We start from the raw sequence: 26,717 nt of genomic DNA, 5'->3' as shown, positions 1-26,717 counted from the left end.
TAAAATTAAAAAGATTTTTTTAAAAAACAAGGGTTGGGGAAGATAAGTTGAGGTGGACAGGTGGACAGTCTCAATTCTTCAAAAATATTATCAAGAGATTATGCTTCTGTCCTCTGGCACTTTACTTTCTGGGAAAAGCTAAACATCTGCCTCAAGCACCTGAAAAGCACAGAATCAGAAGTTCCTGAAGTGTTACTAGGAGCCACACAATTTAATGCCATCTTTTGCCCTGCAAACTGTGACCTGAAGGAGATACAGTTCATAAACCGTATCTTTATACAGTGATATAAACTGCTATCCCAAAAGCTTACTGGAAAAGGGAAAACTTTAGACTAGCTAGAAGTATCAAAGCCAGAGCCAAGCAAGACAATCAGAAGTTTCATATTTCTTTGGCATGCCTTCCCTGAGGAGGAGAATATTTATTATTCCATCCAACTGAGGTCATTACTTCCTGTATGCTGTCCATCACCAACCAGAACACACAGCAATCCAACTAACAGCAGGTCAGTTTCTCCCTTAATTCTTTCTGCCTCAGTAGGTGGGGAATCAAGAGTAGCAGATGCACACAACTTGTACAAAGCAGAGCCTTCCACACTAGTCGTGGTATTTGAACTAAGAGCTTCTAAAGTCATATCAAATTCTATGAATGACAGTATTTGTGAAATAGGTGGCAAATTTGTCATTCTGGACAGAACACATTTCTTGAGCAACATTTCTGATGGGAAGGAAAAGAAACACACCATACTGCACTGTAAAAAAGGTAAAAGGATCCCTGACCGTTAGGTCCAGTCGCGGACGACTCTGGGGTTAGGAAGACATTTAAGTTTATTATGTGTGATTCTTGGACAAGATCTGATTCAATATTTAGATCTATTTCATAGATCTAAATATTGCCAGTGTGGTGTAGTGGTTAAGAGCGGTAGACTCGTAATCTGGGGAACCGGGTTCTCGCCTCCGCTCCTCCACATGCAGCTGCTGGGTGACCTTGGGACTAGTCACACGTCTCTGAAATCTCTCAGCCTCACTCACCTCACAGAGTGTTTGTTGTGGGGGAGGAAGGAAAAGGAGAATGTTAGCCGCTTTGAGACTCCTTCAGGTAGTGATAAAGCGGGACATCAAATCCAAACTCTTCTATCTAGATACAGTCCCATTGCACCATTACAATAAATCATGAGGAAGGTTTTGATGTTGATTTCAAACTTTGGAAATTAGCCATTAAAAGGGCATTTGAATATACCATTGCTATGGATCCAGTTCAAGAATATGGTGTAACAAAGGTGTAATTTTACAGAACATGAATATATCACGCTTATAGAGGTGCCTCTCATTTACTTCAATGGGACTAACTTCCAAGTAAATTTTCCTAGGAAATAAATCTTAATCCGTTACAGTGAGGAGTGTCATTCCAGAAGGTGATCATGGGCACAAGTCAGAAGAATTAAGGATAAGTGTGCAAAAAGAAAAGGAAAGCTTGGAGGATTATCCTCTACTATTAGGAATCTGGAAAGATCTTAATTTAGTCAAAATATCAGAACTCTTAAGTACATTTACTCACATTCATATCTGTAGCCGAGGGAAAGCATCTGCTGGAAGGTCGTTGTTTAATTGTTGCCACTCTTGAGTCCACGGCTGCATTGTCTGGAATTCTTGATGGCTTGGAAACTGGTACTATTTCATCAACTTTATCTGTAACACAGAAATATTTGCTAAAATAAATCTAATTTGTCCAAAGACTGAAAATCTAAATAATGCAATGTGAAATTAAGAGTTTAACTTTTTTTAAAGATGCAAATAAAAAGGGGATTTTGGCAATTTAACAAGGCAATGCTTCAGCATCGTAAGTCGTGCAAGCCGAGCACTTTTATTGCTGCTGCGTAACATGCATGCTTTAGTTTTAAGCCTGCATGCATTTAATGTTTACTTAGTGTGACTCGAAAAACAATCCTCTTCTTCAAACCTTCAAAATGTGAAGGGAAAATATCTATATAGAAATGGAAAGAAAACCTTTAGAAATTTTACACCTCTAGAGCACTATTCCACACAGTAGTCACTAGAATGCTAATGAAATTTTAGACAATAATAGGTATTTTTAAGTGCTCTTTATGCTATTACTTTGTAACCTATTCCTGATGTCAGGCTATTAGACAAAACGATTTGGCACTGCTATAACAGCACTTTTTAAAGTCTCTTAAATATGCAAATACTTAATTTTCTATGGACTTCTAAATGTTAAATGAATCATACTTAGGTCCAATGAGTCAAGTTTCAAATCTTCATTAGAAACTTTGCTATAAGCCTGGCAATTAATATCTCAGGGCTAATTCTCATGGCCACGTTGTTAGTAGCAAACCACTTTCTAAACTCTGGAGTACTATTTTCCTGCATTTGCCTATGAGGAAGTAGTCATGAAACATTTTGACCGCAAACTCAGATGGTGTTACTGTTTGCCACAAATGTTCAAAGAGTATGTTTGAGTGATGGCCATCAAACTGTGATCTCAAAGTCATAGTATGACCACTTCACTATGGATAAAAGGTAGGAAAACTAATCTGAGCTGGATAAATAAAAGCAGCCCGTCACAGACAAGGTTATGAAGAGAATCAGCCCTCCGTTTTAAGTGAGCTATAGAGGCCAACCACACAAAATTTATCTCTACCCTTTGTAGCACAGGGAAATTTGGATCCAATAGGCACAATGCAGAATGTGACAAATTACAAACACAAACCAAAATAGAAGCAATCGATACAAGTGATTTCCTTTTAAGATGCAAGAGGAATGTTCAAATCTAGAGTTAGGCAACAACTGGATTATAGCATTATACAATGGGTATCATCCCTTTGTATTTATGTTGAAACTGAGTCATTTTACTGATCTAAGATCACACATCAATTAATCCTCCACACTTGGAATAAGAGCCAACCTTATACTATAAAAAATAGTCCTATATTCTTTCTTTGCCACACCTTCAGTATCAATGTTCAGAGAATGCAGTCAGATTATATATATGCAGTGGTGTTTTTTTAACATTTAGATTATCAAAGCAAAGTTAGCAAAATATTCATCCTAACCACAGGGCCCTGGATACTCAGCATATATGCATACATAAAAAGTTATGTAACAACTGGAAGAGACTCCACCAATTTCTTTTTTTCATCATGTCCGACAACTGAAGTCTTAAAGGCATCATACTTCCCAACTGATTTTTCTAGAATTAAATACAAAATACCTGCATTGCAAACTGCTTTAGGAAGAAAGAGAAACTAGCCCATTAGTTACCAACTCAATACAGTCACCTCAATAATTTTCTACAGACAATTCCACCCATGCAGAGTGTTGAAATTAGAGATTGTAATTAGATATGTAGAGCATATTCATCTCTTAAGAGTGTGGTTTAGAATGGTATATGGGAAAAGGAAAATGGATTTTAATGTAGCACATCTAGTTAAATGCAGAGATGCTTCCTGAACCAGAGCCCCGTGTGTGCTGCAATGTGCACAAGGAGCCCCTGCATGTGTGGGTTTCTCAAATCACAGCAGTGGATGGAAAAGATCTATGTGCATATCTCTATGCATGTGATACCAGAGATGCCTCGACCACTGAAGTGAATGGAGAAGATCCTGTGGCTGGGTGAGATCAGAGCCCTTGTGCCCACAAGGGATAGCTGGATCAGGGCAATGGTGTTTATAGGAATCACAGTTAACTTCTCTACCTGTGAAGAAAATTGTCATAGAAAAGCAGATTCTTAAGTCACTGAGAAGGCTCAAGATCTACTGCCAACATCATGGAACTGGACAATGCTATAGATTATTTGTAAATATCAATATCTTTCAGTATTCTATTTTTTTTGCCTGCTTTTTAAAAGATTCAAATGTGATGTGAAAGATTTATACTCAATTTAGCAGAAATCTGAATTCTGTCTTTCAAACTATGACTAAACCTTTCCAATTTGCAGTAAAACATAAACCTTACAGGTTTCATCTTTGACATTTGGGTATGCTGGTATATCCACCACCAAGAGGGAAGATTTTGTGTTATGCCTCTCTAGTCCTGTAAATGATGCCACAAACCTTTTGTGATCAACAGTGAAAGATTTTGAAGATGGGAAGTATTTGTTACTCAATGTCTGCAAGTAATGTAATATTCCACATAAAAACTCATAACTTTTGTAACTGAAAAGACACACATAGCCATATTTCTAGCCAGACAATGAGAACTACAGGGAAATAATGAATAGGCTTTGACAGATACAAGAAAAAAGCATGGGTATTTTCACTTTGAAAATGATAAAAACCATGCATACCTCCATTATTTTGCAAGACAGTATTGGAAGTCTGATCCAAGCACTAGATCTGACTACAATATCAGTTTGCAGGTATTCACTAACAAAATCTGATATTGCCACCACACATTAGGTTAGTGGGAAACTCTATCTTTTGTTGATCTTATTATTGTCAGCTCATTTTTCCTTGCCCTACAGCTTTTTCCACTCAAATGGCAGGTATTGCAACCCTTTCTAATCACAGATAGCTGAAACAAGTTGGAATGGGGAGGGGGCTTTGTATATTACTGAAAAGAATGAATTTTGTGCTGATTTTTTTTTAATCGCATACTGAAGTTGGGATGCAGTATAACCCAATGAATTAAATGTATTAAATTTAGGGAGGAAATCTGGACTTTCCAACAATGGTTATGTTTGAACTGTAGTATATTTGTCAAATTCTGAATACCCCCCCTCCCCAATTCCATCACACTTTTAGAGTGACATAATGCAAATAAACACATCTTCATTATATTGTAGATCTAGGCTGATCTCAGGATGTTTGTGGAACTCCATGTATTTCCCTTTTCAAACATATTAATAAAAGGCTAATTTTCAAAGAGCTCTGCAGCTTGTTTTTGTTTAGGACTTTGAAAGCTACATTGGAACCTTAACAACTTGCGTTTCATACTTGCTTGTGACACTTCCCCTTGGTTGTTGTTTTTTAATGTAATTTTGTAAGAATGTGTATTCTTGCATCATGATTCTTACATGCTTCAATTTGAAATGTATTTATTTATAAAGGCATCTATATATACCATATTTTTCCGTGTATAAGACTAGGTTTTTTTCCTTAAAAATTATGTCAAAAATGAGGGGGTGTCTTATACATGGGGCCATCTCCCCCCATTTTCTTAAATCTGAGTCCCCCAAAATAGTCTTATACATGGAGGCGTCTTATAGACGGAAAAATACGGTATATTATGTTTAACAAACAAACAAGAAATAAAACAGGCACAGATGGGGCACAAGTGGTATGCAGGTGTGAAAGGTCATCCCTGACAGACCGGGTGCATTTAGAGTTTATGGTCAAGACAGCACACCCATGACAGCTCATCTCTCAGGACAGATACCTGAACCGTACGTTGTGCCTGCATGAGGGGTTAGCCCACACTAGCTGCATTTCACCATTAGCCCAGTCACTTAGCAAAAAGCAGCCACAAGCAAATATTTCACTAAGAAGCATATTATGGCTGGTTTGTACTGCAGCAAAATGCTTCTTGCTCTCAGGTTTTCTTCCGTCTGAAACAAGAGTAGGTGGAAGAGATGGCCCACATGGTCCACAGCCTGTTTAGATACAGCCACAAACTTGGATTTAGATATGGGCTTGATAAATATGCTCTCACAAATATGCTCTTTAGGGAATTTAGCTCCAAAGTGAAACTGGAAAGTGAAGCAGGGCCTACACTGTGCCTGTAACAGTGGTGGTGACCACACAACCCAGTTTGTTGGTGAAAACAGGATGATCTTGAGTACCACTCAGAAGCCACTCTGTATTCCTTATATGCATCTAGATGCTTTTGTGTCCCGCTTTTTAACAAACCCTCACAGAGGCAGTCCCAACAGTAATAAAAATGCTCTCCAACCCATGTGCATTTGTTATCTGCCTAGTGTGCTAGGACCACTCTTAGCATCAGTAAATGAGGTGGCCTAAAGGAAGAGGAGAGATTTTCATATCGTCTGCAATGCAAAGCTGTTATTTAGACATTGTGGCACAGAACGCAACAGCGTGTTATGACTCTTAAATTCTGAGAAGGTCTGGCTACAAGGAAGGCGATTGCTTTGATCTGTAAGTGTCTGTGATAGTATTAGGGATAGTTTCTCCTATGATATTTCTTTATGTGATTCACATATAATAAATGCATTGCTATTTTCCTCTGTTTCTAAATCTCCAAACTTCCCCATGGGATAACAATGTTGCTCGCCAAACCATCAGTTCAACAAGGAAGGAGCTTTTGAAAGTGTAGTTCATGTGCCTAGATAGGTTTGCTGGCACAGTTTTTGTACAAGTCACAAATGCTGCAATATAGTCCTGGCATGTTGCTTATTACACAACCCAGCCAAGATATGTAATTTCCACAAAATAGGCAAGAGATTAATCTGGTCAGACCCAGAGGATAAGATTATTATCAAAAAAGGCACTTACAGGCTAATCCCAACACCTCAGGCCAGCATGCCAGAAACACCAGGCAAAGACTGATCGAACACAATTTCTGAGGCGAATATTGCCAAGACCCACATACTTACCAAAAACTCCAGAATGCTTGCTCAGAGGGAAAGGGGGAAGGGGGGATAATGGAAAAAGAAAACTCAAAAAACAACTGTGTCCAGAAATGATTTGTATTTGTAAGAAAAGCAATGAATGTCTGGCACAGTGTAAAAAAATGCTCTCATGAAGCTGAAGTGAAAGAACAGAAGCAAATGTTCTTCAAATACCAGTAGCACACATTGTTAACAATGCAAATATAAACTACAAAATGTAAGACTAATCTAGTCAGCCAGAATACAATGTTAGCCAAATGTAAAAATGGTCAAGTTCTGCCACTCATGGCCTTATGGCTAAGAATTAAAAGGACAGGCACATTAAAAAAAACCCCTTAAAAATACTATCACTAGTGTGATAAATTATTTTTTCTTCCCTCCCCCCTTTGCTTGGCGCATGGGCATGGGCAACGAGGCCCTTTCTGTTATGGCTCTCTGCATTCGGCCACTGCGACGAGGCAGTGTGGCTTGCAGTGTTTCTTGAGAGTCATTAATCCCTTCATCCCTTGGTAAGTATCCAGTGGGCATTGCCACTGCATCCTCACCAGTCCACGTTGAGGCACTCGTTAACTCAACATGAGGGGTGGCTCTTTGGGAGATACGTGTTTCAAGGACCTGTGTCCTTGGTTGTTTGAGGAAAGCTAAAATCTCAGACAGGTAGTTATGGATGGCTCTTGTGGATGTAGCCACAATGCCTAGCTGCAGCTCCATCCGGCCCATGGACTGGGACATGAGACCCATGGACTGTGCATGCTCTCTCTTGATATTTTCCAGCAGCTGTACAATCCTACTATTGGTTTCCATTAATAACCTCTCTCCCTCTGTCAGCTGAGTTTGCCCTCTCCAACCCCGATCCCTAGGGACAGGCTGAACACCATGGTGCTCTTCGTTCATTTCATCATTTCCCTCCACAGGAGAGTCACTCTCATATTGGGGAGTCCTACTGAGAGACTGATCCCCAGGAGATTGCATGTCCATTGTACACTGCGGAGTCCGCTCTGGTGTTGGAAATCCCTCAAAATCTTCCCCCAGGTTGCTGTGTGTTTCAGATGATGACAATGGCCATGGCCAACTCTCTGTAGTTCTGGCTGGTGAATCTTCATCAGAAGCTGGCACTGAAGATTCTTGCTCTTCTGCAGGTGTGGATGGTGAACTTCCTCTCTGGTGCCTGGGCTGTCCAGAAGATCCAGGAACCTCCCCATCTTGCTGCCCAGTGACATCTGGCAATCAAATAGAGGAGCAACAACCACTGTATCTGAGGCCAGGCAGATGGAGGAATCTACATACATTGGACAACACACAGAAAGAAGCCAGTTGGGAAACCAGAGTGTTTGTGTTTGGGCAAATAGTTGGGCAGACTAAAATTTAGAGACTGAAAAGTGCAGGTGGCACTTCATAAAATGCACACGGTGCTGCACCCATAACACATACAACTGTACTGGATCCCAAAGAACATCTTTCAATACACCTTATTGTGATTGTGACAGTAAATGTCTGTGAACCTAGCAAAAAGCTCACCTATGCATTGTAGTGATGTCACAGTCAGAAATCTCTGTGATGAACTTTGAGTCAACTTTCCAAGCGACCTGAGCTTCCTGTGGTGTCAGATGTGCTCCACCACTGGCTTGTGTGGCAACTTTTGAAGCACTGCTTGCTATCTTCTCTTTTGTCCGGCGTTTCATCTCACCCCTAAACTCCTTCCAGAATTATTGCCACAAAATCTGTGTGGCAGTCAATCAAATTTATCCTGTGAACAATGTCTCTTAGGTCTTCTGTATGCATTCATTTCCTTTTTGTTAATATTAAACTGAAAGTAATTATGCACAATGGCATTGTTCACCAGGATGCCTTTTGTTTGTCTGAAGATAAATATTTCCCTTGCACTTGCCTTGCTGACTCCTTGCCTGAGTACTTTTATAAAGAGTTATATAACACGTGTACAATGCAGTTTACAAAGAAAGGTCAAGCATTAAATAAGGGCATTTGTCCATGTATGTTATTTAAATTCACATCTACTCTTAAGAAAATGTATCCCCAAACACTTTAAAATGATTATATATTGCATGCACTTCCTAACTAAGCAGTTACTTTATGCATTTATATATATTATGCAGGCTAATGAAGAATGAGAAAATGTCCTAGGTTGGGGGAAAAAATAAAGTAAGCCTTCTGCCTCTGGGACAATTTACCCATTCATATTTATCTGAGATGTCCTCTCAAATTATCATAATAATCACTTATTCAAAGTACATTTCCCAATCTTAAGCAAGATTTGTGTGTGAACAGCATGATTCTCACTAAGTCTACCTAGTAAACAAGAGTAACTACTACTAATCATTCCTGGTGAACTGGTTGCTCTGTGTGGTTGGTGCTAAGTAATTTGCACCTGCTTTGCAGAATCTCCAAATGAATTTGTATTTGGTTAGGTGTCACTCCTGCTCATTGACACACACCACATGCTGCTCTTATGAACTTAATTTGGAGTTGTGTATTTGCACCAGAGGGACACGAGTGTATATATGTGTCTGATTTGTAACAGTGTTCCTTATTATTTCTTATCCTTTGAGATCATCCATCTTATTTTAGTGGGAGAGGGATGTTGGGGGTGGTTCCTAGAGAAAACCATGGTCTCTCTCACCACTCCAAATCCTGAACCCCTCCAACCATATATTCATTTAAAGGGCCTTGTACATTTCATGATTCAATATAACTGAATATTTAATCTCAACATTAATTACGTTGTGAGCGCTAATAATTTCTCCATCTATTAATTAACGTATTCACATTCAAAGTATTCACACCTGTTTGTGTTTGTTTAGACTGTCCAGTTGCATGTTTATGGAAAGTGAGAATGAAACTGTTTGTATATAATATGCATGAGTTCCTTATGAAAATGGATGTGGAGACAGAGCGGCAAGCAAGCCTTGGATCTTCCACTGCATGGATACTTTGAAAAGGGACTTCACGAGACAATTTAAATGTAATACCTGCTGCTTTTGCACTTTAATTCCCACCTTTGCTCCACCAGCCCAGCGACAGCTGTAACCAGTGATTCCTATATCCCTCAGATAGATAGTGTAGGACCACAAAATCCACTTTTCAAAATTCTCTGCTAGGGTACACATATAAAACAGGGATATTTTTAACCACATGAGCAAATGTCTGTTTCAAAATTCTAACTGAACCTCTAGAGCAGGGATGGCCAGCTGAGGCCCACGAACAAGATGTGGCCCAGGAAATAATTTTATCTGCCTTACTCCCTGCTACATTTTAATCAGTAATAACATTTTATATAAAAAGGAAATTATTTTTTTAAAAGGTTGTGTGAGAAGCCTTTCACGTTGTTAGCTGTGCAAATCTATGATTCTATCTCCAGGTTTTGAATGCAACAGCCCAAATCATGATCCAGCACACATGCACCATAACTATGAAACCGCTTTTCCTAGGTCATGCTGAATACAACTTCTGACTAGTTGCGAGAAGGTCCAGTTGGACAGCAAAATATACTCCCCTTCCGGAATCTAGAGAACTGAGTGGCCGCTTATAATGCAGAAGTTGGCCATCCCATTCTAAAGAAGGGATATTATTATTATTGGATATCATTGATCATATGAAGCCAGGCATTTTTCATATTTTAAAACTCTTTGTCTGAACATTTACAATAGAACCAAATGGAAAATAGTAGACCTGATAAAATAATCTGAAAAATATAACCTATCCCACCCCCAGCTGATGTGTGAACATTGATATACAAATAAAATAATATTTTGGCATAGTTTGTTATTTATGTTGATGGTTCATTTGCCATTTATTGGTGAATCCCGTTTCCTAACTTGAAAAAAAAATCCTTATTGCTCAGAAACATTTTATTCGCTGCAACGTCTTCCTAAGCAAATAACTTCAGCCTTCCAATCAGAGAGATTGGCATGTGTGGCCAATCACACAAATAACAAACTGAGTAAACAGTTTATAAACAATCAATGGACTTAAATTCTGACACTGTTGTCGAATACTTATGAATCATGAATACATTCAAAGAGGTTAAGATGGGTTGTTAGACTAGCCATTAACAATGAAGGGGCTGAATCAAGAGGCAACATTAACAACAAAGAGTTCAAGCATCTCTAATAACTAGGATTTACAGCCTTTATTTAATATTATTATGGGGCACAGAGAACCTTAAGCTGATTTTCATTCAATGCAGAGCAACTGTGGCAACTTGGGATAATGGTTGACATCACTGCGTTATATGCATCAGGCTCTGCTTGAAAGGTCATTTTCTTGCTGTCTGCAAGTTGGCCTGATAAAATTCAGGACTTGGAAGTTGTTAAGATGATGGCACCAGTGCTATGTTGGTGGTGTGGAAGAAGTGCATTTGGTAATATGGAGACAATGGAAATTTGGTGTGCCTAGAAACTGTGCTGCTCAGCAGCAGGACTGAATGATCAAATGGCTTACACTTCTGTACCATGTGACTAGAAATATTAAAATCAAGTTAACTTCTCTCTTGAATTAGGTGCCTTGATCTTGCATTGTTGCCTAGTTCTTCACCAGGAGCATACAACAACTGCACTGCAAGGATCAACATGTAAACAAAATCAGTATTATGTATTTATCTTCTAAATACTTTTCATCTACAGATTTGGTTTCATTACGGGGGCACAAATCACTAGCTTGTGGTTACACTCAATGAGATGTAGAAATAATAATAATGAAAAGAAAATGAAGCAATTATTTATGCCCAGTGCAGATGCAACACTGTTGATCTTTTACTCATGGTTAAGAGACTGGGAATAAGCTGCACATAAGATCACGCAGGAGTTATTTACTGAGCTAACCGTAATGCTAACACTAACCATGATTAACGCTCAACAGCTTTACCAGGGTTTGCCAGCTTATTGAAGCCTTGCTTCAAATCCTGATTAATGCTTAGTGAAGTCAAGCTTTTAACCATGCTTAGTACCACTGCAGATTATTTATTTATTATTCTCAAAAATATTTGTCTTTCTATAGGAAACCAGCAAATAAGCTGACACTACATAAAAACATGTTAATACAATTGCAGACAAAATGTGAGACTCTGAAATGAATTTAAAATAGGAACAAATAAACCAAAGCAGATGTAATGATAAATATAATTAAAGTTCAAAGGAGAAAGAGAGGAGAAAGAATGCCTGAGACAAAAGGAGACAGAGGAAAGAGAGGGTTAGATTCAGACCTGCTGTTCAACAAATCGAAGGCCTCCTTCTATTCACAAATTCCTGCAGAGGCTCCCGTAGGTGAGAGGATAACTTTTGATAGTTCCCCTCTCCCCCTCCATACCCATATCCATGCTGTTCCGGAGGATCCCCCCCAATCCTCTGGAGCAGATTTTGGAGAGCACAGAAGGCTCCAGGAGGAAAGGAAATATTGAAAATCATGTTCCAGCTTCCACTTGTGGGAACATCCAGTTTGCATGGCTGCCCCCTCCCCACCAGGGAAGGAGGGGTGAATGAAAATCTACATCAGGAACAGGACGGGGGAGGAATAAATATCTGCATTGGGATCTGCTGTCCATGTGGATCCTGCCGCCTGAGTCAGATGCCTCACCTTGCCTCATGGGTGGGCTGACCCTGCCAGTTTGTGCAATTCTGCTCTGCGCAAACCTGTATCCAACCCAAGGTATCTGTGCATGACCAACTCCCACTCTCTTAACCATGGTTAAGAAATCAGCACCATCATGTCTGCACTCTGCTTCAGACCCCAACACCCTTACATACTACATCTACCTAACCGAACAATGTATTTTTAAACCGCTGCTAACTCAATCGTTTTCTTTCTAGACATACAGTGAGTTATAGGGCATGTGGATGCGTGGCTTCCTATACTATGGTTTAATCAATATTACCTGGTTGCATTTTGTTCTGGCATGCCTACCAGAGTTCTCAACTATAAAGATGTATTTGAAAACAGACGGAGAAAGGGAAAGCAAGAGGACTGTGCCAAGAGCCTGGTAATTTTTGGACCGGGTGCTCTTTTAGATTTTCGTTCCATAGTGTTGTTGTTTTTGAATTAAAAACAAAAAACCCCAGACAATGTGTTTGGGTTCTTTTCAGCATCTCCCCTATAACATTATTTTATTTGTCAACTGGCTGAATTTTTAAAGTGTTGTGTGCAAAGAGGCAGTGTTAGACTTCTCACAGTCTCTCTCCTCAATGTGATCAGATGCCTCCTTCGTTTCTGTGATTTAGTACATCTGTGTCATACACCTGGGTGTATTGTTCTGACACCTCCATGTGCATGATACACCTCATAATTTTGTGTTCAATATTCATAGTTTGCCTACTCCCTGCCCTGAAGAATAAGCTGCCTTGGACAGGATGTTTGTCAAATGTTGCCAGAAGTCAGGACTACACCAGCTCCATAGATGCTTGGGTAGGATCATGGTGCTGGCGTACTGCTGGCTCCTTGAACATGGTTATCATGCTTCTAGTTTCTCAGTGAATGTAGGATACCATTTACAAGTTATTCGTGATATAAAAGCTACAGAAGAAACACCAAGGACAACTTAGTTCTAGGAAGTATATGGAACGAGCACAGGCTACAGTACTTATAATAATCAGAGGTTTCAGCTACAAGAAACATATTTAAATTGATTCACTGAAAATAGTTATCTCTTTATGGCCATGTTGAGTCTTACCTGCCACTTGTATTGGCAGCTGATCCCTCCCCTGGGAAGTGCTGCTCTCAAAGAGTCCTTCCTTTTGAGATCCCACCAGATTTTTCATCTCCACTACTGGATTGCTTTCTTTTCCTTATATATTCTTTCCTTTCCCCCCATATGAACAGCTGGATTTCAGGAGTAGGTATGATCTTCTTTGTTGCCAGATAACTGGAAAGTTCTTTGGGTACAATTAAATACAGCTAGCAATGCAGCAGCCATAGTAGCACGCTTGAGAAAGTTCTTGGAGCCGTGAATTGTTCCTCTGCACTTAGGCCCATGTTTGCAGCATGCCCCTTCTTCTTACTGTTCAAGCTGCTTTAGATAGGATGAAAGTTTCTGAATACCTAAGACAGATACAGATAGAAACTGTGCCATGCACAATAGGTTACATCAAACTGGGTGCAACATCCATTGCACCTTCATACTGTGGCTTCAACCACATTATTAACTTCAGAAATGAACCATAACCACTATTTTTCATGTGTGTTGTTCTTGCTCCCAGTATACCCACCTAATGTACTAATGAAAGGACGATACATCACATGCTATGAGATCTATATAAAAGTAGAACTTGTGAAGCGTTCTAGCACATGTTCAGTTTCCCCACCAAAAGACACACAACTGACAACCTGAATCTTTAGGGGTTGCCGATCCCATGGCCTGGGAGCCACTCACAAAATGAAAAAGCTTCATATAAATTCTACCATACAGCAGTGCAAAAATGCATATTCTGAAAGGTGTTGTGTGAATCTGCATTCAAGTTCTAGACCACATGTCTCATGTCAGTGTAAGATTGCAAAATCCCAAGTGAAGTACAATTCAAGTGTGCTTTCTCCTTATTCAGAGCAATTAAAAAGAAAACTATTCCATGTTATCTAATATGTGTTTGAAAGAAGCTAAAACTTACAAAAGGTACCTGCCTAAATATTAGAGCATAAATGTACATTAAAAAGTCATTTGTAAATTCTGTGCATATTTAGCTATTGATGGCTTTTGAAAGCACTCTTTTTGGCAGACATTGCAGATGCAAAGCAATAAACACAAGCATGTACACTGCAGAAGAAGTACCGTTAAGTTGTCTCTCAACAGCTTTAGGAGGGAAAGGGAGAAAGGCATGGCAGGGGGGAAAGAAGAGGGCATATGGCGTGTGATAAAGGAATAATGTGGCGTGTTTCGACCAAAGTTAAGAATTTCAAGTCCAACTGATTTCAACTAGGAAACATATGCATGCTTCCTTAGAAGCAAATCCCACTAAGTTTACTTGAGCTGTGCACAGGACCACAATTTTAAACATGTACTCAATTCACCCACTAAAATCAATAGGACTTAAAACTACTTTGCTGTGGCTGCTGGTATCCATGACATTCTTTGGACATTTTAAATTTATGATAATTTAATATTGTTGATTTTGTGGGTGTTGCTAATTCTCATTAAGGCAAAGGAAACTTAAGAAATCTCTCACTCAACTGAAACATTTTCATGTTAATAATTTCAATTAATAATAATAATAATAATAATAATAATAATAATAATAACATTTATTTATATCCCGCCCTCCCTAGCTGAAGCCGGGCTCAGGGCGGCTAACAACAATAAAATAATGTCAAGTCCCTCAGGGCCCTAGTCTCTTGTGGCAGAGTGTTCCACCAGATCGGAGCCACAGCCAAAAAAGCCCTGGCTCTGGTTGAGGCCAGCCTAACCTCTCTGTGGCCTGCGACCTCCAAGACGTTTTTGTTTGAAAGATCATAAGTTCCTCCGTGGGACATACCAGGAGAAGCGGTCCTGTAGGTACGAGGGATCATCAGAATACGGCTTCAAGATTAGCCAAAAAACCCCAACAACAGTAATGGTACTTTGGAGTGATTATGGCCAGGAGCCAAATACATCTGTGCTGATGTGATTGAAGTGCTTCTGTAAACACGTGAGATACTGCTGAGTTTTGCTTTCAGCTGCGGTCCTTTGCACTACGCTAGATACCCCACTGGACAATCATCTAATCTTCCTAAGAGGCTTCTCAGGGAGACACCGAAGGCTGCTGTGAAATGTGGAAACCGGAAATCTTGGTGTACACAGGGAAACAAGGCAGAAATTTTGAATTTCAGCCCAATATAGTCACCCAATGTACTTAAGAGCAAGATATAAAAGTGACAGCTTCAAATGGAAACTCACTTCACTTGAAAGTGCTCCCCACCTTGTTGTGGGGGCTGTCCAACATAGATCTATTCCATGTCTATATATACTTTAATTTAAAGTCTACATTGACAGGTAAATTGAGATAGTTTCTCAATGCATTGTGTATGTGTATTAGACATGGCATCTCTTAAACAGCTGACTAGCATTAAGATGTAATTTTAAAATTAAGAAAAAGGATGTTATAGCCTGATCTATAACTCAGTAAACCTTGAATATTTGCATATCAACCAGTATGGTTTCATTGACTAATTCAAAGATTGAAAAAGCACAAATTCAAGTGTTTAAGCTTAGATTGGTTCCAGAAAAGGATAGTCCTGAATGGGAAAAGCAAGGGGGGAAATGTTAGTGCTGTTTGAAATGTATGTAAGATTAACTTATTTGATTATAAAAAGAACAATTTTCCTCTTTTATTATTACATAAATTTTATTTGTTAACAAAGTTTAATAAAGCAAACTTAAAATAGTTACGGGTCAGACAGTTAATTACATTTGCTCACAAGAAATAACCACTGATACCATATTCAGTTTGTGGCTAATTTATTTAACATTTGCAAGCTTTTTACAGATGCCAAAAATGAATGCAATCGAATTATTCTTATTTTATATGACATTTTAAGACACAAAACACAGATTCTCTCCATATGTGAAATGTATAACATAAAAATGTTATCTCAGGGGAGTCTGATATTTTGTACATAGAAATTCTGTAATTTACAAAAAGAATGCTACTAAAGATGAATTGATGGTATCAAGATAAAATAATCTAAATCTGGAATCAGACATAATGACTCAAATTCAGACACAAATCAAAGCATGATGTGATGCCTGAATTGACAACACATAGCCTGTGATTATCCAGCAAATCATATAAGAAACCATGGTATGAACTGGTCTTGCAAGCCATGGTTTCTGCTATTATGGTTTAGCATGATAGGAGGTCTTTCCTAGGGTGTGCACGATGCAGGACAAAGTACATTGTTTAACTTTCATGACATTTTTATACATGTGAAATTCAACTAAACCAGGAGGTAGAGAAACCACAATTGGATGTCTTGAGAAAACATCTGGATGACACCTAAAAGCTAGTGTGATGTAGTGGTTAGTACCAGAGCAGAATCTGGAATACTCAGGTTCAAATATCCACAGAGGAAAGAAGCTCACTGGGTGATATTTGGGCCAGTTAGTGCTTCTCAACCTAACCTATGTCACAGGGCTGCTGTGAAGGGAAGGGCAGGAATCATGTACTCTACCTTGGAGGAAAGGTGGGATACAAATGTAAAAAATAAATCAAATAAAGCTTTTAGACAGGTGCCTGAGTTTGAATCTAGAACTCTATACAAAGCATTTCTAGGACATACACCTTAACCACTTACTCTATAAGATAGCTTTAGAAACAGCAAAATGTAGAATTAATATTCTCTTTTCACACCTTTATTATTCATACATTATAAATATAACACGTGGCCTTATAAAACAGTTTCAACATACTAGATTTTAGTAAGAAATTCTGTCCCATTCCATCCCCACTCCAAGAAACAGAAAAGAGCAGAGAGTGCACTAGTAATAACTTTCACTATTAAAAGTAAAGGTCTTTAGTATAATGCCATTTATGTAGGATTACTCACAACGATATTTGGTTGTACGCAAGTAAATATTATTGAATTAGTTGGATTCAGGATTTGCGAGCCTCAAATGCAGTTTAAATAGGTGAATGTGGTTGCCTCACATTCTTGGAATTCAACATGGGATGAGACGCAAAGTAAGTAGGGTAAAAATAACAATACTCCCCCTACCCCGCATGGGAGAGGGAAAATAATAACTTTTCTGTCTTCGTTTATTGGAAATAGTTTTCTCTTAATGCAGGCATGCCCCTACCCCATGCCTGCATTTCCTGGAGCCACAAAAGAGTGACTGAATGCATGGTTTCTGCCTAGCCACTGGCCTGCTATTTGTCCATGTACAGGACCTGTAGAAATGCGTGCTGTGTAAAGGTGTGGGCCCCTGAGAGCACTGGACCTAGGCAGTTACCTATATTTGCCCCACATGAGAAGGAACTGACATGATGTAGCAGAGCAAACAAAAGCAAACAAGCAGCTCTAACTCATGCTTTGTCTTTACATTTGGAAGCTAAAACCATGGTTTGGGTTCTAAACTACAATTAGTGCAAAGCATGCTTTGGTGTGAGGTCTGAATCAAGCCAAACTGTAAGATAAATGAAATTAAGACAGTGTATTGTAAAGTATGCAACCGTACAGCCCAACGTAAGAGGTTGACTATTTCAGATTATGCAAGAGGGCTTCAAAAATGTATAGTCTGTTTAAGAGAACTGGGAGGAGATGCTTGCATTTCTTGGCACACCTCAAATCAGACATTGTACAGGATAGAATCATTGTACAGGGTGGGGGAAATGGTATATGAAACTAATACCAAATATTAATTTGAAAGCAACAGATTTACAAATCCTGTCACCTAACATCTTAACACCTATATACCTCTTATCTGGAAGAGGTGCAAATTAAAAAGGTATCTGGAAAATATGATGTGTGCTTCAGTAATCAGATTTCACTCTAATGCATGAAAGATAATATTTATAGATTAATAAATTATACTATAATCAATGGGCAGAAACTAATAAGAGATGACTGGGTCATATTAGATACATATGCCGTGCTTCAAGAATAGTTTTTAGTAAAAACGTTTAAGACTTAGGGAACACAGAGCCACACAGGTTGAATCACTTGATATTCATTTGAATCGTATCTAGGGATCCATTAATTCTTTGCTGGCCAAATTTTAGACTATCTGCCTTTTGGGAATATTTACTAATATTGCTGCTGAATTAATTCTACTGGGAAGCTTTATGAACATACTGACCCCCAATCTCATCCTTCCTTTCTGTAATGTGGTTTCTATCGAATGAAGAACCAAAGGAAAAGTCATTCTAAATTAGTCATTCCAAACAACCAGCTCCTGGGATAAGATAACCTCATGATAACATTGTTATCTAATGCTAGATTATACCTTACTCCATCACATGGAATGACAAATCCCCAGATGCAGATGAAAAAAAATATTATGTGTGAATGTATGCATAGATGCTCCATATGTTTGTAATCTTACAACACAAGAGATATTTTACATTGCAGAAGCAACAGTTATTTTAGAAACACAGTATTTATTTTTCAAAAAAAAAAAAAGTTATTTCATTCTGAAAACATGGAAGGTTTTCAGAATTGAGAAAATAAGTGGAAACAAAATGTGCTAGATTTGAGCCAGCATTTGAAGAGATGGAATTTGGAGATGGGGAATCAATCTTCCAAACATTATAGTAAGTTATGGTGCAATTCTGCAAACACATGAGCCAGCTTGTAGAACTGAGCAAGGCAAATGAAAACAAACTACAAGATGCCTAGAGTAATTTATTTTACAGTTTTAATTAGGAGTCAACATGACATTGTTAACAACTGAAAAAACAAACAATGTGGAATGGGAAGAAAAGGCCTTGAAAAAATAAGGAAGGAAATCAGGAAGAAAGGAAAGAAAGAATGAGAGAAAGGAAGAGTATGCTGTCCACCTCTCTGGTACCTTAAATAAGGCATACTGAAGTTTAAGTCACAGTGGCAGCATTACAGCACCTGAAAGACAAAAAGATTAAAAGCTTTGAAAATGCGTTCTGTGTGCAACCTTTAAATTCTGAAAATCTTAAATAACAAACTGTCTAAAAATATATAATAAAGTCTTACTCATCTTTCAGCCAACAATTTCCAGGGGTTTTGCTCAAAAATTTCACACCTAATGGCCGTAGTAATATGATTCTCTTGAATACTTACGATTCCGTCACTTTATTTTCTCTTGCAATGTTTTCCTCACTGGGATGGCAAAGTCACCCTCAATTACTTTTCTCTAGTGAAGAAAGACAATGAAGTGCTTTACATGTGGGGATGCATGACTAGTTATAATTGTATGAGTATTCTGCTCATAATAGACAGCAAGAACAATGGCAACATGGAAGCTTTAAAAGCCCTCATGTATTAAGGACTGCAAACATTTTCAGAAGCACTACTAATTTTCACCACCTGATTATGAAATCATGCTGAATGTTTCAGAAATATTCAGCACCTGGATTCATTATCTCTGAGAACTCCCAGAAAGTACTGAACAGAACTTAAAAATTCACCCCTTGTATTTCTTTCCTCACTAACTCCTTTGTACCTCTTTAACAGATAACGTTCTTACTGATACATATTAGAAAACAAGTGAAGTCTGGTTCCTTGCTATACTAATAAATATGGCTTAACCTCATTGGGATAAATGAACAGTTATTTAATAAATTTGCTAAGAGAAGACAGAAGATCACCCCATTTAAAAATGATTAAGTGTGCATTCAACACATCTCCACAAAACTTAAAACTGCATACCATGAAATAGTAATATTAACTCAGATTTTCATTTGGTGTCAGCAATTAATACTTACACAAATATCCTTCAGAGGATCCATGTTAGATTGGTAACGTCAGGAATATCCATATCTTTGACGGTAAGGTTTCTTTCTGATGACTTAAATAATTCTGTCCAAAGCATCTTTCCGAGATTATCATCATATTTGAAGGTGTGAACACTTTAGAGCTGGTATCATGTCTGCTTTCACTATTTCTTTGTTGTGAAAGTCCTATGATCTATTCCACAGTGCTGAAATACCTGTAATTGCAGTGTGTAGCCTTTTCACATGAGGCCACTTTTCGGTCCCTATTACATTTGGAATTCAAGTATTGGATTTAATTTATGTCTTAATTGTTTCAAATGCCATCATTTCACACTTTTTTTCTGGAAAAAAATGATACTATACCATGTACTATAAATATTATTGCTTTTATTATCAATGCCACTGATACGTTTCTTTTAGAAGATACCACTATTAAACATTGTTTTGTTAGGTGAGTTGCATCTCGTATTAAATTGCACTATGACCTAACCTAATGTTTCTGCAGGCGATATTCTAATATTCTTCTAGAATTAAAATTTATACTCCCAAGAGAAAGATCAACAAAAATAGAGGAAGGCAAAAATATTCCTGTTTCAGAATTATTATTTGGCTAGCACCAATCCAGCAGTAAAAATCCCCTAAACACATATCTGATTATTCTTGTCACAAATTAACATTTTGGAAGCACTTATAGATGGAGAATTGAACAATATCCAGTTTAGAAACTGTTCAGGGGGAAAAACCAACTAGCTAGGCTTAAAATCTCAAATAAGATCAAAGGAAACCTGACATTGCTTAATACACCAAATTCACTAGGATAAAATTTGGTACTGATGAATTAGAAAAGTGTTCCAAAATAGCTATGCAAAACCTGCTCCCCCTACAAATTCCATACCTATCTGGTCATGTAAACCATCATTGCCTCATGATTTATTTAAAAAATAATAATCTATAGATAGGCTGGTTTATTTTGTTGCTGTTTCATTTTTGAAAAAAATGAATTAATAGGCTGGAATTCTTTAATTTAAAAATTCTAGTCATATTGTGCTTGTACTGGTGAAATAATCATATAGCTTGTTGTTTGGGTATGTTTTTGTTTGATTCAGTGGGGATTTGTTGGGCATTGCATTATCACATGCCCTGATAAATATTGTTTTCACCAAGACATGTTAATGGAATTCATTGTTCATTTCAGTGGAGGTGCCCTATCCCCATATGTCCTATCATTGGCGCACTTAGTTTGGGTCTATCCGCTAAAATGAAGAAATCCTTTAAAATATATTGTTCTAAAACTCTATGAGATACAAAAGGTGTGCAAAAGTTTTGTCTGAATTATGCAAAAATCTCTCTGTGTTATTTGTTTTGCTAATTTTAAGATTTTTTCCCATGGAGTTCATGGTCTAGACTAGCCACCTTGCTAAGCAGTGGATACTCCAAAAAATTTCCTGCAATTTAGATTAATTCATTTATTAATACATTCAACTGTGTATTTTTTTGCGTCAAATTTGTATTAATTTTTCAAAATAATGTAAACCAAAAGAAATAAGACCAGTTTCCAAGTTGAAATAATGTGTATTTTAAAGTTGAATGGCTTAGTTCTGAGTTTGAGAAGGATGATGAAAGGGAAAATAGCAATGTAACAGTGCAATCCTGCAAAAGTCTACTCAGAAGTAAGCTCCATTGAGTTAAATGGGGCTTACTGGCAGGTGAGTCTACAACTGGAAGCTAAAAGGATGTATTACAGATTGAGAAGTTGGGTTTTTTTAGCAACACTATGCAACATTCAGAAGTAAAGTTAAAAGTAGCGGAAAACATAATATTTGATTTTAATCTTACAAGGAATTCTATCTCGTAACTGTATAGCTAAACCACGGCCCTGATCCAGTGGCTCCATTGTAAATAAGGGGCTCTGATTTAGAGTAAGAAGGGACTCCCTTATTGTCTTCAATTTCACGGGAAACACCAAATATATCCATATGGACCTATGCCTGCTATTGGGACAGCCCCTGCCTATATAGAATGCCATGCAAAGTTCAATGCAACTTTGCATAAAGGCAATTCTACACATGTGAGGTCTGCTTTACAAGAAACATATATGCTTTAAAGTATATGTGGCAGAGACAAATTCTTGACTTTCTGGCACAAGTAATGACTTTTGTGTCAACGTATACATCGTTCAAAGTGGATGTCAGTTTTAGAGTATGGACTGCATATATACACTAAATGTTCTAACACGTGAAGTGGACCTGGATGTGCACGGTTTCAAAAGCCATATTCAGGGCATTTACCCTCCCCCTCAGTGAAACAAAAGCAAGCAAACACACACACGCAAACATTATACTTATTGGAGAACCCATCTACACTACAAAGTGTTCCAAGTCACTGGGGCTCACAACTAGTTAAGAGGTTTTATTCTATATGGGTTTCTGTAGAAGGGTTTGAGTGGCAGTGCTGTAGGTGTACTTGGAGCTCTTGTTAATATGATCAACAAAAGGAAGAGAAACGAGAGAGCTGGGAAAAGTGTAAAACAAAAAACAAAATTAAGTAAATTTAACTCCAGCCACTTTGCTTCACCACTGTAACACAGCATCCAAGTTAATGCTTCACACAACTCTGTAATCTACACATGACTTATCCTCAATTTCTTCTACCTCTATGGATTAGCAGTGTGCTAGGCAATCATATATACAAAAAAAACAAAGTTCCCTGCCTTGAAGAAAGCAGGTGACATACAAAGGGTAAGGAAGAAAAGGGATGCAGCTAAATATATGCAACCTTTATATACATATATTTATTTATAATTAGTATTACTACAAAATGTCAACAATCCCCATCTGTCCTTTCACTTAGCAATCTGTCATTGCAAGTTGTGCAATAGGCTCAGTAGGCATTGCAGCAGAGGTGGGTCTCAAGGAGATAAAGGAGAGGAGAGTCGTGACCTTATGGATCAGTTCAGGGAGGGCATTCCATGCATACGGGACAGTGTGGAAGATGCTAAGTTCAACCTGAAATTATGCAGAGCAGCAGTTCTCCAGGTAAAGACTCAAGGTGTGTGTGAGGTGCCTATTTTTGAGACAGAGGCAGTGTGGTTTTGTAAGTAACGACTGGCTATTAAGCAGGCAAGTGAAATAAGTGATGCAGGACTACACCAAACTCCGGTTACTTGCCACTGCTTTTCATAGGGCTGCTTCATTCATGAGTTTCCTACATGAAGGGAAACTCAGTGCAGAAAAATATGTGTACACCCACATACACTGTTGGGCATGAAAATGGCACAAGTGTTTATTCTGCCTTGGTTACACATGTTCAGAAGCTGCAGCAGGTGGTTCCAAATACAGGTAACCACAGCAGAACAGACATACAACATGACGTGTGTGCACATATTTTTTTCCTACCTGGGGACATGCCATGCATGAAATAGCCCTAAGTGATCACCAGTTAGCACAGTAACTTTGAAATAATGACTGGGGAACAACTGGGAAGGGATCTTAAACATATAAAGGGAGAGGGAGTGGGGATGAAGGAGGCAAGACAAAAGAAAGAAATGGGATCATCTATTTCAAATGTGAAGGAAATTAGGTTATTTTATGTGATTTCAGTTCATTATCTAAATAGCTAAAACATATTAATAAGTTATTTTTATGACTGACAAACTGGACCATTTACAACTATGTATCCTCCTTTAATATGAAAAGGTGTAGGGGAGAAAAAACAAATTAAAAGAGATAAAATGCTTCCCCTTACCCTTCTTCTTCCGTACTGAAGCTTGAAAATAGAAAGGGAATGAATGGTAAATAAAATGTGAAGAGAAGGTCATTCTAAAATGATAAATCCCTGTTTGAGTCTCAAGCACCAACACTGAGCCGACTCAGTACTATGCTTTCCCTTTTTCAAATCACCATAAGCATTAGCAAAACTAGCACAGGCTATGTTTAAACTCTAATTCCAAAAGATACAAACTAAAAGGCAGAATACCATGGCTATGCCGAAAAGGAAGATCTCATCCCAAAAGTTAAACAGCATGATTTAGATTTTAAAATATATCAGCATGGTTGTGGAGGGGCGGTGGCGGGGAATATTTTAAGAGTTTGAATTCAAAGGGGAAAGAATTGTGACAATTTCTTAGGCCATTAGTTCCTGACAATCTTAGTGCAGATTCTAAAGAGGGGCAGACATGAATTAGAGCTTGTGCAACACTAATTGGGAAGCAGCCGTGTAATATTACAGGGGGCACAAAGCTGAACATGAGCTCCACAGAACCACTAAATTAGTTCCTTGACCCAATGGGCTGTTTCCTCCAAAATAGCAGCCCCTTAATACACAGAATAGAAAAACTGGTTTAAAACTGAGGGGGAGTTTTTAAACAAAACAATTCATTCACAAGGAGGGCACTGTCATGTGTTCAAAGAAAGGAAAAGAAAGAAATTCCACTGGAATACCACAAGGTAAGAAATATTATTGGTCACAAATAAGAAAATCGTAGTGTTGGACATTCAGCCCAGACTATTGTTGCTTTCGAGGTGGGGAAGAATAACACCCGCCCCTGAAGATCCGAATCAAAGAACTTTAGGGTGGGAGTGAGCTTATCTTCAGGCTGGGATGGGAGAGGATATTTGTAAAGGACCCTATACAACTCTCCCAATGTTTCAAGTGGCAGCTTGGCTGCCCTGAGCAGTGCATTGACACTCCTTTGTAATTCAGTACAGAATGCCCCCTGAGAATTATGCTGTGTCATGATGTAGTATTATTCCTAGAGGCGTTATTGAGGGTGGTGGTGGGGAATGGTGGCTGTTGTCATTTACTGTGGCAACAAAGCTTTTCTATTGTTAAAAAAATAAAGTATTCATGACTGAAGTGTAGACCCACATGGACTCCAAAGTTCTTTGATTGCTTCCCACCCATCACTATAAAAGTCACCAACATCCCCCCACTGCTTTCAAGGGGAATGAATGGCTCTGTGAAAGTGGAGTGGGGGGAGGCTGGTTCAGTTTAAGAAGAGAGAGTACAGAGAAAAGTAGGAAGAAGAACCCATTAAGAAGAGGGACAATACAAATACACTTTCAATGATAAATAGTGAGCACATGCTTTCCATGCAGAATGTTCCAAATTCAATCCCTGGCATCACCAGATGGGACTGGGCAAGATTCCCATCTGAAACCATGGAGAGTCATTGTAGAAATTTTGGATATATGGACAAATATTTGTACTATGTTCTTATGGCAGCTTCCTGTAAGTCTATCTTTTTTATATACTGGCAAATAAAAAAATATTTTTAAAGCCATTTAAACTAGTTAATAAAACATTTATGTGCACAATAGATATAGTTTCTTGAACTATTTTTGTTAGACATCACTGATGAAAGGAAGTCGATAAACAGTAACAACAGCAGCAACAATAATAATTTAAACTATTGCCATGACTAAAACGTAATTTTCAACTCCATATTCTGCGCAGCATGAACGTTTGCATACTTTTATAAATGGTAGGTGGTCTTTCAAAAGACACCATCACACCTACAGCCTTATCCTATGCAAGTTTACACAGAGGAACATAGAAATGACATTAGTGGTATTTACTCCTAAGTTTGCAGAGGACTAAAGCCTTTGCATATTTAGCAGCATTGGCAGTGGCGTAGTGTGGGGGGTGCAGGGGGGGCCGGCCGCACCGGGCGCAACATCTGGGGGTTAGGGTTAGGGGGCGCAAATCCACGGGTTAGGGGCGCAAATCCACGGGTTAGGGGGCGCAAATCCACGGGTTAGGGGGCGCAAATTACTTGCCTTGCCCCGGGTGCTGACAACCCACGCTACGCCACTGAGCATTGGTAGGCATGCAGGAGTATTTTAAGTATTGTGTGCTCTTTCCCTGTATAATCAAGGGTGTCCTGTTCTCTTCAACACAATTCCAGAAAATCTTGCTTACAATTATGTCATGGAAGTAAATAAGGAAGTTCCTACTCATACATTCATGGACTTTGAATCACGTTTGGTGTGGATATCTCTAGCTCTTAAGACAATTTTTCATCATAGCAAAGTACTTAATTTTCTATAAAATTATATAACCATTTAATATAAAAATTATGAAGGACGAAGAAACCTCAAGTTTCTATATTATAATGGTCAGGAAGACATTTTCTTTATTGCCAACTCCTTTAAGGTTATTTATGTCTATCCTTTCAGTGATAGACTTCTCAAAAATAAAACACCCAATATGTGCAACCAGAAGGCAAGAGCTTTTCTTGTATTTCTTTAGAGAAAATGTGAACTAACTAGAGTTACACCTGGACAGAGTAATTATCAGGCTGACCTGTTTAGAGTGTTAAAACATGTAGCAATTGATTCCCTCCATAGCTGCTTTTATAGGTCTTAGCATTCTACCAAGAACTATAAGAAAACACAAGTTTTCCTACGGACAACCTAGACCTTCCTGCTGAGCTTATTTCATTCCAGCTCCCATTCAAATTTGCCCTCCTTGGCGGGAAGACCACCCCCTGATACTGCTGGCCATGGGGAATTTCCCCAGCAGCAGCTGGCCAGCAAGCGAGTGTGGCCTGGTAGCCGGGGATGAAGGCAGAGAGCAAAGGGGCCGCAGTGATCGCCCCCTGTGGACATGGTGAGCAACCACGATTTCCACATGGTTCTAGGATTAATCATTCAGGCATTTCCTGATCTCATCTTTGCTGACATCGTCTTTTCACCACTGCCTACTAGGCAACATCTCCTCTGAGGGAAGGGAGTGGAACTTGCTCAGCTCCTGACAGA

General features: G+C 38.5%; 2 protein-coding genes and 1 long non-coding RNA gene across 12 annotated transcripts in view; all 3 read right to left on the bottom strand.

Moving 5' to 3' along the window:
• Nucleotides 1–26,717, bottom strand: part of SHANK2 (SH3 and multiple ankyrin repeat domains 2) — a 343,276-nt gene that overhangs the window by 26,470 nt on the left and 290,089 nt on the right. For 7 of the 10 annotated variants that reach the window (XM_053388455.1, XM_053388493.1, XM_053388485.1 and 4 more), the window contains 2 exons: nucleotides 23,704–23,724; nucleotides 1,556–1,686 (listed from right to left, as the gene is read on the bottom strand). In XM_053388455.1, coding sequence (XP_053244430.1) covers nucleotides 1,556–1,686; nucleotides 23,704–23,724 — 152 coding nt within the window. Of the gene's footprint in view, nucleotides 1–1,555; nucleotides 1,687–1,921; nucleotides 1,982–23,703; nucleotides 23,725–26,717 lie in introns of all 10 variants that reach the window. The other 3 variants (XM_053388473.1, XM_053388479.1, XM_053388521.1) reach the window with 2 other exon arrangements.
• LOC128413955 (uncharacterized) lies at nucleotides 6,645–14,765 on the bottom strand. Its single transcript, XM_053388534.1, has 2 exons — nucleotides 13,260–14,765; nucleotides 6,645–7,800 (listed from the first exon to the last, which is right to left on the bottom strand). Exons 1-2 carry the CDS (start codon nucleotides 13,345–13,347, stop codon nucleotides 6,944–6,946), a joined length of 945 nt encoding a protein of 314 aa, XP_053244509.1. The 5' UTR covers nucleotides 13,348–14,765; the 3' UTR covers nucleotides 6,645–6,943.
• LOC128413963 (uncharacterized) lies at nucleotides 15,040–21,222 on the bottom strand. The gene is made up of 3 exons (XR_008330556.1): nucleotides 19,951–21,222; nucleotides 19,307–19,379; nucleotides 15,040–19,111 (listed from the first exon to the last, which is right to left on the bottom strand). It is a non-coding gene; the product is annotated as an uncharacterized LOC128413963 (long non-coding RNA).

The sequence above is a fragment of the Podarcis raffonei genome, chromosome 1 (genome assembly GCF_027172205.1).
Source record: "Podarcis raffonei isolate rPodRaf1 chromosome 1, rPodRaf1.pri, whole genome shotgun sequence".
NCBI lineage: Eukaryota > Metazoa > Chordata > Lepidosauria > Squamata > Lacertidae > Podarcis > Podarcis raffonei.
This window is presented reverse-complemented; position numbering and strand designations above follow the sequence as displayed.